The following is a 13011-nucleotide window of genomic DNA, read 5'->3' as shown; positions in this document are numbered from 1 at the left end:
GGTGATGCCTTCGACTCTTCACCGCATGCCTGTGAGGAAGGCATAGGTCTCCTCCTCCTGTACGGGGGAGACTGAGGCAAGGGTGTGTTGGCAGTCATGAACTTGTCCAAGGTCGCGCAGCTCATGATGCGCGGCTCTCAGGTGGATATTCTGGGGCAGGCTAAATTCTCAGTCTCTCTCTCTCTCTCTCCTGTGTTTTGAGCGATGTGTCCCAGTTTCAGGTCCAAAAATTATGGTCTCCCTACCCTATTTCGGTTTGGGACTCATCTGTTATTCGTGGTTTAGTTTCACGGTCCCCTGGTGTCTTCAGTCATCACGTTGCCCTCCCGTGGGTCAGCTTTGCTGTCAAAGCTCATCTGTGCTCAGATTCACCCACAGGCCGTGGCTGGAATGGAAATGAAACCTCCCAGAGGTTGGCTGTGGGGCAGGGCAGGGCTGGGATACTGCCCTTGCTTGCAGGAGCCCCTCCGTGTCCCACTTCTACTGTGGGATCCTCTTAGAGCCCCCGGAGTGGTACCCCCTGGGGTCTGAAATTACCTACTCTCATCCCCATCAGCCCTGGGAATTTGTAATTTATTTTGCCTTGCCTATGTGCCTTGTAACACCCATGTCTTCTCTCCTGCTTGGCTGTGAATTCTTGGAGTGCGGATTCAATGAATGTGGTTTTTGTTTTTGTTTTTAAGATTTTATTTATTTATTTGTGAGAGAAAAAGAGAGCACAAGCAGGGGGAGTGGCAGGCAGAGGGAGAAGCAGGCTCCCCACTGAGCAAGGAGCCTGATGTGAGACTTGATCCCAGGACCCTGGGATCATGACCTGAGCCAAAGGCAGACACTTAACTGACTGAGCCACCCAGGCGCCCACCATGAATGTGTTCTTTACGTTGATTTTCCCCACAGGATCTGGCATAGTTCCTGGCATGTAATGATCACTGACTAAATATTAGCTGGGAGGATGGAAACATGGATGGATGGATGCATGGTTGCATGGAAAGATGAATGGATGCATGTGTGGCTGGATGAAAGGAAGGATGGATGCCTGCATGCGTGCATAGGTGGGAGGATGGATGGATGGATGGATGCATGGAAGGATGGATATCCATGGTCGGATGGATGGATGGATGCATGGATGGGTGGAAGGATGGATGAATGGATGGAAGGATGGATGGTTGGATGGATGAATGCAAGGATGGATGGATGGACAGACAGATGGGTGGCTGATTGGATACATGAGGCATCTATAGACTAACAGACACCCACTTCCTCTTTTGTACCCTTCTGCGTACTTAAACCAACAGTCCAAACCAGGTTCTCTCAGGCTTTCACTGAATGCTCTTCTGTTTCAGGGGACGTACTTCGCTCTCTCTGAAGCCACATGGAGAGACCAGCCTGAGTGTTTGAATGTGTGTGTAAATACTTTACAATCCCATAAACTTGTTTAAAGACAGGTGGGGGTGAACGTATAAACCGGGGCAGCCTTTTGGGAGGGCAATTTGGAAGTAGCTATTAAAATTTTCAATGTGCCTACCACTAAGCCCTTGTAGTCCCACTTTAGTTGCCAGGCCTGAGACGTGCATTCATACACTCGTGCACAAAGAACCACTCAGCAGGCACTTACACAAGGATGCACGCTGCCCCTGCTCGTGACCGTGAAACACCAGAAACCGCCAAGTGCCAGCAACAGAGGGGTAGCCGCGGAGCTAGACGCCCATACTGTGACAACCACTGCAGACGCAGAAGGGTGCCACGTGGGACTGGGGGCAGGGCACTCCCCAGTCTTCTGGAAAGCTCCGAGACACTGTAGCTCATGGCCCTCAGCAAATGTCCCCCTCCCTCCCTCATTTCTATCAACTTTTTTTCCTTTCCTCCTCTTCTGCCCACAAAGCACAGTTTACTGGAATTAGATCTTTAATTCCTATGCCTGCTTGCTAAGTGACCTTTGCTTACAGAAAAGGAGGAAAATGAGAAAAAAGCAGTTATGTGCATAATTACTGTCTGCCGGCTCTTCAATTAAAAAGATTGAAAGCCACGATATTAAAATTTGATTTATGGGCACCACTATCTACCTAATAATGAGGCTGAGAGGGAATAAGAACCGTAGTCGTTACAGAAAACCGTAACCCTGGGGCTCCCCCAGGAGATAAATTGCCTCCCATTTTCTTATTGCTAAAGAAATGTGGAATGGTTTTAAGCATATGAGGTATGTTCTTCCAATATGTTGAAATCCAGAACTTAGTAATTCAGGAGTCATCTGGCTCAGACATCTCAAGGAAGCTTCCTGAGGGGCGTAGCAGCCTGAGCTGGGGTGGGGGGCTGCTGCCACAGGCCAGCGAGCACGCAGACCCACGCGCTGGCACCTCCATCTGTGGTCAGGGTCCCAGGCCACCACCACACCAGCTAATGCCACAGAGCTCAGGAGCCAGTGGGAAACGCACGGAATCCAGCTCCCATGTCCCAGCGTGGCTGCATATTAGCTGTTTGTCCCTCTGTTTCTTCATCAGTAAAATGGGAATAACCTTACCAATTGTGTGATGTTAGGCAGGTGCCCCTGTTTTCCTGTCCAAAAGAACATGGTGTTCTATGTGTCTGCATTCATGGTTATTGATTCTCGTTAAGAGGCTGTGGGGTTGGGCTGGGGAAAATGGATTCTAGGTGCCGTGCAAGGCATTGCAGACCCCCTTCTGGGAAGGGCTTCGCTTATACAGGGGACCCTCCGGGGTCCCTCCTGGGAAGAGGAGAGCAGCATTTTGCATGTTCACCCAGCTAACGGCATTTCTTTGTTTTCAGTCGAGAGGGAAAATGTGCAGAAGAGGACCTTTACGCGTTGGGTAAATCTGCATCTAGAGAAGGTAAGCAGGGCACTTGGGTTTTTGTTAAGTGATTGATTCGTCTGTGGGGGTGTGCAATTCAGGAGTGTGGCGAGGGGGAAGGGGTAGTCCGGTGTTTTGGGCTGTTACTTTTTCCATGCATTCGTTTAAACATCTACGGAGTGCATTTCACTGCTAAATGTCCAGCTCTATGTTGAGAACACGGACATTAAGACAGGGCTCTGCCCTCATGGGGTGATCAGTCCAGCTGGGGAAGGAGACGGCCTACCTTTAAATAGGAATCAGTGAGCAAATGTTAGAAGACAATCATTGTTGAACATCCCAAGTACTTCCAGGGGCACAGGGACTGGGATGGGGATAGGGCTGGGCTTCCAGTACTGGGGGGATGGTAGGAGCCATTTGTAGGTATTTGGATTGATTTATGCAAGAACTCAACACCTTTTAACAAAGCCAGATTCCCTTGTTAATCACAGAACTTCAGAACTTCTGCTATTACCTGCCCCTTTGGGTGCATCCGGCTTAGCACATCGCACACCTTCTTCAACCCCATGACAACCCTCGTTACCCCTCCTGTTACCAATGAGGGAAGAGGCTTTGAGACCAAGTGGTTTTCCTGCAACCAAGAAGGAAGCTCTTCCAGTGGCTTCTCCTGTGTATTCAATTTGGCATTCAACTTCTTTCACCCCCTTTTCTTTCTTTCTGACACTCTGGGGCCAGGCAATTTAGAATTGCATTTTTGTCTGCAGGCTTCTCACACACACTCACCATAAAATGAAAGTGGCTGAACCAGCTTCTGAGAAGCAGACAGAAGGATGAGCACCAGAGGTGGGGGTGGTTTGTGGAGTGGATAAACAGACCGGAGCGAGCAGAGCAGAAACCTGAGCCCCCAAGACAGGGAACATTCGAACTTGCTGCAGGCAGGGGGAGGAGAGATGATTTTTCTTTTTAGAAGACAGCTGATTCATCAGGCTTCATTTCTCTCCCATCATTTCTTCTTAAATTCCACTTTGTGGTTCTTCCGATAGATGCAGCCCATCACACGTTTCCTTGCAAAGCTAGTAGTGTTCAAGCCCCCCCACACCCGCCCTTCAGTGAGTTAGGTGTGTGGATTTTCTTCTCTTCTGTCCTCCTAGAAGGTACAAAAGCAACCACTGACTGCCTGTAGAGTTAACCCAGAAGAAAGGGTCGTAGAGGAAATCGATGAGATTGCCAAGAAAATAATTGTGATTTTTTGGAAGTGCAGCTCTTGACTGAAATTCTAATTCGTGCAGTTGGCCTTTGGGCCGATAATATTTCCCTGAGCAGCCCCTGACCACCCACACACCTCTATTCTGCACCTGCAAGATAGGGTCCCCTGGACCCAGGAGGGCTCCCAAACTGCCCGGGATACAGCGTTATAAATCACTTGTCAATTGTTTTGACTCTTGGTGCATTTTCAGCAGGGCTCATAAAGCGAAGTGTTATTTTTGGAAAAAAGGAAAACCATTCCCCCAATCTGAGTTCGCGGAACTCCTAAATTAATGCCTGATGTGTGTCAGGGTAGTTGGAAATTCCTCCTGGTGGATGGAGTATAGCCATGGCAGATCTTTCTTTTTCTTTTTTCTTTTCTTTTCTTTTCTTTTCTTTTCTTTTCTTTTCTTTTCTTTTCTTTTCTCTTTTCTCTTTTCTCTCTTTTCTCTTTTCTTTTCTTTTCTTTTCTCTTTTCTTTTCTTTTCTTTTCTTTTCTTTTCTTTTCTTTTCTTTTCTTTTCTTTTCCTTTCTTGAAAAATAAATACAGAAGAGGANTTCTTTTCTTTTCTTTTCTTTTCTTTTCTTTTCTTTTCTTTCTTTTCTTTTCTTTTCTTTTCTTTCTTTCTTGAAAAATAAATACAGAAGAGGGCAGAGGGTAATGCAGCAAATAGCCGTGCACTCCCTCACCAGCCTCAGGGAGCCCCCGTTCGCGCCTGTCGAATCAGGGATGACCTCCTTAGCCAAGGCCCCTGTCCCTTCGTCGGGGCAGGTGGGTCACCCCGCTCTGAGAATAAATCAGATAGCACCTGAAACCGATGCCTAATAAACAGGGTGAAATTAACAGCCATGTTTCCAACCTGGAGACTTTCAAGACCAACCTTTCATGTCAAGGAAACCCAGGAACCGCTCAGGGACTTGGGCTTAACTACAATTTGAAGGCTGTCAGAGATATTTACGGAGTCTCGGGCTTCTGGAAAAATTCCTTCATTTACCGAAGGAGTTAGATCATGAAGAAAGCCCTGGGGGTGCTGTTTACTCGGTCATACCGATCTCATGAAGCCCGCGGAACGTTTGGGGCCCGGGCCGTGTTTTCACTGGAGCAAGTTCAATGTCTGCCGCGGCCGTCCCGCCGCGTGGCCTTCGGCCAAGGCCCCGTTTGCTGCCCGGGCTCTTCCAGACACTGTCGGTGGAAATTACTCTCCGGGTTCAACGCCCAAGCAAGGCTTGGCCACGGCTGGGGCTGGTACCTGGAAATTTTACTAGTCCATCTATCAGGGGGTGTTTTGTTCGGGCGTCACGTTTTTCTGCCTCACATTAGCTGGAATAACATTTCCACGAGAGTCTCGGTAACCTGATGCCGTCCTGTTCCGAGAGGAATGTGCCCAGGGAGCTGTCGGGGTTTGCAAAGAAAATAATTTGCCTTTTGGTTCAAAGGCGCTGTTGCCCTAGAAGCAGATCCCTTTTCTGTGCACCTGTGGGAGGAATCGGCCTGTATTTGGACTAACCGGGGGTCAGGGGGCTCATATAAGGGCTAAGGAAATGCCACCTTCCTTCATAAAAAAAGAACACACGGACCCTTCACAGCTATCATGGGAAGGAGGGCTTCCCGGAGGGAGAGGGTGCCCAGACCACAGCTCCTCTGTATTTCCGAGACTCTCCTTGGACCCCTGAGTCTCTGGCTGGTTTACAACTACCACCCTGCCTGCAATCCTGTCTCCTATGTGAACACCCCATGCATTGTACCCAAGAGCAGAGCCCACCTGTTCCAGTGTTGCCAAAAGCCCCACCACCAAAAGGTAAACGGAGAATTCATGCCGGGGTGAGGGGGTATTGCAAATGCGCATTCCTGGAGCCCGTTCGCTGGGATTCTGTACAGTCAGTTCTAATCGTACTGCATCGAAGGAGCTCTTATCAAGCTGGTTTGGCCAACAGCCACCTTTTTTCAGTCAAAGTGTTACCTCGAACCCTAAAGAAAGGCTGGTAAGAGCTGAGCCTCTCTGATCACGGGGAGGGGGAGGGGGATTGGACTCCTCAGTAACCCTGCGTCCCCATGAGCCCTAAAGCTGCTCCGCTCCAGGCTAGGGTTCCAGAAAACACAGTTTGGAGATCCCTAGGCTGGAACATCTGACGGACAGGTTCCCCGGGAGCTCCAGGCCACAGGTCCAGCCAGACTCCTGGTGGACACCGTTCACCCAGACAGTCGATTTCTCTGCGTCCAGGCCCAGAGAGGAAAGCCCGGGTAGCCTGCAGCTTTTCCCACCCTGGCCTTCTTCACGCTCCAGATCGTGGGAGCCTAGTTTCCTCTTCCCCCAGGGAGAGGCAGGTGCTGAGATGAGCTGGAACTGACCCAGGAAACCCAGAAAGAGAAGGTGGGGCGGAGAGAGAGTGATTCAGGGCCGTTCCCTGTGCAGGGGTACCAGTGAAGGACGTCTCCTTTTTTACCACTTACGGCCGTGGGACCTACAACCCCTGGCTGAAATGCCTTCCTACAGAGGGTACCCCAAGACTCGGCAGGAGAGAAGCCACTTCCTAAGCTGGTTTCACTGATGCCCTGATCTAGGAGGGCAGGCGCGGTGCCAGGCGCTTTGCCTGTGTGGTCTCATCTCATTTTAGCCCCTGGGCTCTGAGACCCTGCAGACCAGGACACTCGGGCCCGGGGAGGTTAAGGAACATGCCCGAAGCCCAGTTCCTGTTGAGGGTAGAGTCTGGATTTGAACTCACATAGGTCTAACTCCCTTGATTCTTAGTGGAACAGGGACAAGGTGCATCTTGAGACAAGGTCGGTTTATCTCAAGAAGTCTGGATTTTGTGGAAAAACCAAGGGAGTAGCGTTCAGAATGCTGGTTGACTTTTTTATACAATTTTAGTTTGATTTGTAATAGTGAGCCTGTGTAACTTTTATAGCTAAACATATAAATATACATGAACATATACAGATAAATCGGCCTCCCAACCTCTGAGCCCAGCCTCCCAAACTTGGGGGTGGGGGAAGGGATTCTCCCCATCAGCCAGCAGTCTGTCCATCCGGCCCCTACTTGCCACAACTAAGTCTCACACACTGGCCACCTTCCTGGCTCCCTCTGCCAAGGGATCCCGCCACCTCCAGAGCTGGACTGAATATTGACGAAGTGTCAGCCGGCACCTCAGGACGGTCACATTCAGAGATGGAGCGGTGTGGGAGGTGGGGAATCCCTGCTGACGTCTACACTGAGGCCCAGAGGGTCACCGACCCAGGGTCATGCCATCATGGCGTGGGTCTGGACAACGCCCATGGGCAGCTAGTGTGTCCTGATGAAGAAACAAGACTGAGGGTACGAAAGAGTTGATCGGACCCCACACTGGGCATGTCACCGAACCTCTTTGAGCCTCAGTTTCCCCAAATCTAAAGTGAAGGGCTTATCCTAAGGAATTTCCTGGGAGCCCTGCTGGAATTGTTTTATTCTATTATTTTATTCTCCCCCTTAGGGAGAAGTGTGGATGTAATGTCATTTGGGGGTGGGGGGTCTCAGATCTCAAGGTCCCAGGGATCTCCAGGGTCAATTGTGTGATCAGCCCTCTGGTGCCAAGCGNTTGTTTTATTCTATTATTTTATTCTCCCCCTTAGGGAGAAGTGTGGATGTAATGTCATTTGGGGGTGGGGGGGTCTCAGATCTCAAGGTCCCAGGGATCTCCAGGGTCAATTGTGTGATCAGCCCTCTGGTGCCAAGCGCCAAGCGTCCTCCACGGCTCGCCAGCACACCCTCTGCCCGGGCGTGCCCCCACCCCGGGGGCTGCCTGTAGACAGATCTGGATGCAGGCTGAGTCTTCTCCTAGGGGAGCCCTGCAGCTCGGGGACGGTTTGGTGGATTACACAGGCCACTAATCAGCTTCTTTGTTCCCCTTTCTCCACAGTGTGACCCACCTCTAGAAGTCAAAGATTTATTCGTTGATATACAAGATGGCAAAATCCTAATGGCTTTGTTAGAAGTCCTGTCTGGGCGAAATCTGGTACGTATGTCACACAAGGGTCAGGGAGACGTAAGCTGTGAAGGAAGACACGGCAGGTTTCTGTTCAGTACACACCTGTACATATGTACGCATACCTGGCCACGCGTGTTCCTGTGACGAGAAGCTTGGAAGGGTGACATTCCTTTCTCAGTGACCAAGAGTGATATAATCATGTCTAACTAAGCAGTCCTTTTTTTTTTTTTTAAGTCAATACACTTTAGTAAGTAAATAAATAAATGCTCATTGTTTTCCGGGAATCTGTTAAGGGTAAAGATTGAAACTAGATCGTTAAACTTTAGCTCTCCAGCCATTATATTAACTAGAACAATAGCCAAGAATCAGGAAGATTGAGGAGAAAGGCAGCTTACCAACCGGATTCCATGGTCCACCTGAGGCTAAAACTACAACCGCTGGCTTCTAGAACCTTCTCCTAAGTGTAGTCATTCCCCCTTATCTACAGAGGATACGTGCCAAGACCCCCTGCAGATGTCTGAAACTGCGGACATCACATCCCTGTGATGAAGTTTAATTTAGAAATCAGGCGCAGTAAGAGATTAACAAGGATAACTTATAATAAAATAGAATAATTAATTATATCACCACATACTGTCATAAAAATTATGTGATTGCGAAAAAAATAAATAAAATTAAAAATAAATAAATAAATAAATTATGAGAATGTGGACTCTCCCCCTCTCAATACCTTACTCTACTGTCCTCACCCTTCTTGTGATGCTGTGAGATGACATCATGCCCACGGGATGAGAGGCAGTGAGGGGAGTGACGTAGGCACGTGACATAGCGTGAGGCCACTATGACCCTCTGAGCACATGTCAGAAGGAGGGTCCTCTGCTTCTGGACTGCAGTTGACAGAGGTCGCAGAAAGTGAAACCATGTATGGGGCGGCCATTATAGGACCACATACCGAAGCCGCTAAGCTTGAGGCTCATTCCACCTTGGATCTCCACCCTACCTCTCCGTGTTGTGTATGCCTGCTGTGTGCAGGTTGGTCCTCTCTCTCCCCTTCCTGGAGCAGGGCTTCTCAACCCCAACACTGTTGACATTTTGGGTCCGATAGTTCTTTGTCGTGGGGGCTGTCCTGGGCATTGCAGGATATGTAACAGCAGCGTTGGTCTGTCCCCACTGGATGCCAGTAGCACCCCCAGGTGTGACAGCCAAAAATGTCACTCGACGTTGCCAGATGTCCACTGAGGGCGCACCATGACCTGACCAAAACGCCAGTGGTGTTGATGTTGAGAAACCGTGCTCTGGAGTCTGGTGTTTGATGTGGCCTCCATGCCCTGTTGTGGCAAAGGCAAAGGTGCCACCGTGGGTCACAACTCAGCCAGCCCATGGCTTGGCCAGCGTGGACCTCTCCCGATCTGTTTTTAATTGTAGGTTTCAAGTCAAGAGCCCATCCTGCTTTCAGATCTCATGTAGCTGGAATCTCCTCAGACCCCTTAACCGTTCCCGTGTTCACCTCCCAAAAGCAAAATGGGAGACCCTGTTTGCTGCTCTAGGGGGGCTGTACAGAGTCTCACAACGAACTCTCCCAAAGGGTGGACCCGCTGCAGTAAAAACAGTATTTGGTTCCTTAGAGGCTGACAAGGAGCCAGCAGCACAGTCCCCATAGCTTCCTGAAAAAGTGTATCCTGCTTCCTTGATCTGTGATCGCAGCAACACAAGCTCCCACTTGGCAGCCACGCCACTGGTTGGTAGATACCATGTCCTCAGTGGGCCTTTTGGGGGAGGACTTTGATTCTGGAGCCCAGCCAGCATGGGCAGTTCCCAGCTGGTGGAGCTGACACCCACTGGTTCGCTGTGTAATGTAAACCACCTATCAGGTGGGGCTTCCTTGGGATGATCAACTACCATTGTCAGAGTTTTAGCTTCTGCAAGCATCTCTCTCTCTCTGTCTCCGTCTCTTTATCTCTTGTCTCTCTCTGTCAATCTTTCTCTTTCTGTCTCTTTCTCTCTATGTCTCCATCTCTGTCTCTCTCTCTGTGTCTCCATCTCTCTCTCTCTGTGTCTCCATCTCTCTCTCTCTTTCTGCCTGTCTGTCTGCCTCTCTCTCTTTCTGCCTGTCTGTCTGCCTCTCTCTCCGACCTGGGACAACTGTCCACAAAGCTCCTGGCAGAAAGTGGAAACATCTGCTGTTGGCAGGAGGGACTTGCTGGCTGAGTTAGCAGCTGTGGGGACACCCCAGCTGATGCTCCCTGCCTGACAAAACTGTCAGCATGGCGAGGAGAACGCATCCCTGGAGGTGTCTGGAGGGGGAGGAATATCAAAGCCAGGAGCTGGGTCAGAGAGAACAATTTGACAAATCTGTCCCCTGTTGAACCTGCCTAGGTCCCCCCCATTCACCAACTCAAGTGAGTCAAGTCCCAAGGCCCATAAATAAGGGGTGGGTTTCAGCTGCGAGCCCCTAACTTTCTCTTGGGATTAATGAGAAAGAGATAAAGACAAAGGCCCCCCCCCTGCAGCACCCCTGCGCCTGGAGCGCCTCTGTTGGATTCACCTCTTGTTTGCTCTGTTCTCTGTTACAGCTGCATGAGTACAAATCCTCATCCCATCGTATTTTCCGGTTGAACAACATAGCAAAAGCACTTAAGTTTTTGGAAGATAGCAATGTAAGTATTTGAAACACATCTTGTTAACACAAGCTTTTCTTGTGACGAGAGGGACAAGTGCCTGTCTCAGGAGAAGCGTGAAAAGGGGACCCTGTTAAAATGGCAAAATTTAAGTTTAAATATAATGGGACTCCGTCAGGTCAGCCTTCAGCTGTAGAGATGGTCCCTGACTTCCTGCGTGCCAATCCCTGTCCATCCGATGCCAACCCCGCCAGACACCCAGCCGCAGGAAGGGCAGACCAGCAGGCTGACTCTCCAACCTTTAGCATTTCACATTTCCTCCTTTATCCCTTGGAAGCGTAGTGCAGCGAGCATGCCACAGTGGGACACTTGCTCTTCACAAGGAGCTTTCTAGATTGAAGTTAGCTTTTTCTGTGTTTCGAGCTCGGCTTCTTGTCCTTCTAAAGTGGGGAAGGCTGGTCCTGGAGGGATGAAATTTCCAGAGCTCCTCTTCCATTAAAGCTTCACCAGTTAGCCTGGGTAGAAAGCCCTTGGCTTGCCCGATGTGTCGGGGCATGCAATGAAACTTCATCAAGTGTGATGCACTTGGGATTCTTAATGGTAAGCGACGGAAGCTGACCTTGGCTGCTGTAAGCGGAAAAGGAATTTTGAAGGGAGGCTGAGTATTGCAAGAATGCCTTGCTAGACTGAGGAGTCAGGGAGGGAATCCAGGGACTTGAGGCACCAGGACCATGGCAAAGCCCGCCTCCCTACCACATAAGGACCCGTGTGCCCATGTCACTGTCCCCACTGCCTCTGGGAGGACACCCCTGGCCCCACCACACCCCTGGAATGCACTGTCAGTGTCACACATGCAGATTTAAGGCCTGGGCCGCCATGCCTGGATCCCGCCCATGTCCCCGCTGCCATGGGAGAGGGAAAGCACTGTCACCTTTTGAAGAAGGAGGTGGGCTCCACCTCCCATTGTGTAGGGAAAGCTCCAGATCCAGGAGGGAGTTCTGGCTGGTGGCAGCCAGAAAGCATAGTACAGTTTACAGCAGCGTCATTCACCACAGCCACAAGGCAAAGGCAACTCGGGGCGCTAAACGGGTGGCTAAACAGGCGCTAAACGGCCGACTCTTTATTTCAGCTCAGGTCATGAGCTCAGGGTCTTCGGATCGAGCTCCAAGTCAGGCTCCACGCTCAGCGTGGAGTCCACTTGGAATTCTTTCTCTCCCTCTTCCCCTCCCACCCCCTTGTTCCCTCTCTCTCTCTTTCTCAAATAAATAAATAAATCTTTTAAAAAAATAAAAGGCGGAGGCAACCCAAGTGTCCTTCAGCAGATGAGTGGGTGAACAAAATGGGGTCTGTCCACACTGTGGACTATTAGCCGTGAAAAAGAATGAAGTACAACATGGTTGAATCTCAAAAACATTATGCCATGTGAAGGAAGTCAGACACAAAGGACATTATTCTTTGATTCCATTCCTATGAAAAGTCCAGCACTGGGAAATCTCAAGTCAGAAACTAGATTCGTGGCTGCTTAGGGTTGGGGTGGGCGTGTGACAGTTAAAGGCTACAGAGTCTCTTTTTGAGGTGATGAAAATGTTATAAAATTATGATGACAGGTACATACACCCATGAGTATGCCCAAAAACCATTGACTGATACACCTTAAATGGGTGGAGGGAATGGAATGTGAGTGAGTTATAGATCCATAAGACTGGTTTTTTTACATTTTTTAGAAGATTTATTTATCTTAGGGCACATGCATGGGGGGAGGGGCAGAGGGAGAGGGGGACAATCTCAAGCAGGCTCCCCGCTGAGTACGGAGCCTGACGCAGGGCTCGATCTCATGGCCCTGAGATCATGACCTGAGCGAAAGTCAAGAGTCAGATGCTTAACCAACTGAGCCACTCAGGCGCCGCAAGCTGTGTTTCTAAAAAGTACATCACATTGTCATGAGAACGGCTGGCCTGTCCTCGGCGTCGGCCTCACCTTGGCGTCTGAGTGCCTGTGGCGGTTAAGAGCACAGGTCCTGGAGCACAGCTGCTGGGCTTCCCACCCGGGAAAATGAAGCAGACTCTTGGAGCCTCGGTTCCCACATCTGTAAAATGGAAGTGATGAAAACACAGACCTTGTTGAGGATTGAGCGTGCGTGGCCCGGTGGGGTTGAGTCGCGTGCTGGCCTGGGCGAGGGCTCTGTGAGCGCCTGCTCTATGTCCCTGTCCCCTGCATCGCTGCTCCGACAAGGCAGTGCTAGGCATGGCTCTCCTGAGCAGTGTCTCCCCCCATTCCCAAAGGGGTGTGGTTTTTGTGATAACTTAGAGCCTTGGAACAACTGCCTGGGAGATGCATTGCTCTTCCTTCCTGCTGGTCAACCCCTAAGCACTTTCCGG

General features: G+C 50.1%; 1 protein-coding gene across 1 annotated transcript in view; it reads left to right on the top strand.

Moving 5' to 3' along the window:
- Positions 1-2612: 2612 nt before the first annotated feature.
- The window catches only part of CLMN (calmin), a gene marked incomplete at its 5' end in the record, with an annotated part of 31910 nt that continues 21511 nt past the window's right edge, over positions 2613-13011 (top strand). The window contains 3 exons of the mRNA XM_034643066.1: positions 2613-2846; positions 7947-8042; positions 10589-10672. Coding sequence (XP_034498957.1) covers positions 2613-2846; positions 7947-8042; positions 10589-10672 — 414 coding nt within the window. The remainder of the gene's footprint in view (positions 2847-7946; positions 8043-10588; positions 10673-13011) is intronic.

The sequence above is a fragment of the Ailuropoda melanoleuca genome, chromosome 14 (genome assembly GCF_002007445.2).
Source record: "Ailuropoda melanoleuca isolate Jingjing chromosome 14, ASM200744v2, whole genome shotgun sequence".
In the NCBI taxonomy this organism is placed as follows: Eukaryota; Metazoa; Chordata; class Mammalia; order Carnivora; family Ursidae; genus Ailuropoda; species Ailuropoda melanoleuca.
This window is presented reverse-complemented; position numbering and strand designations above follow the sequence as displayed.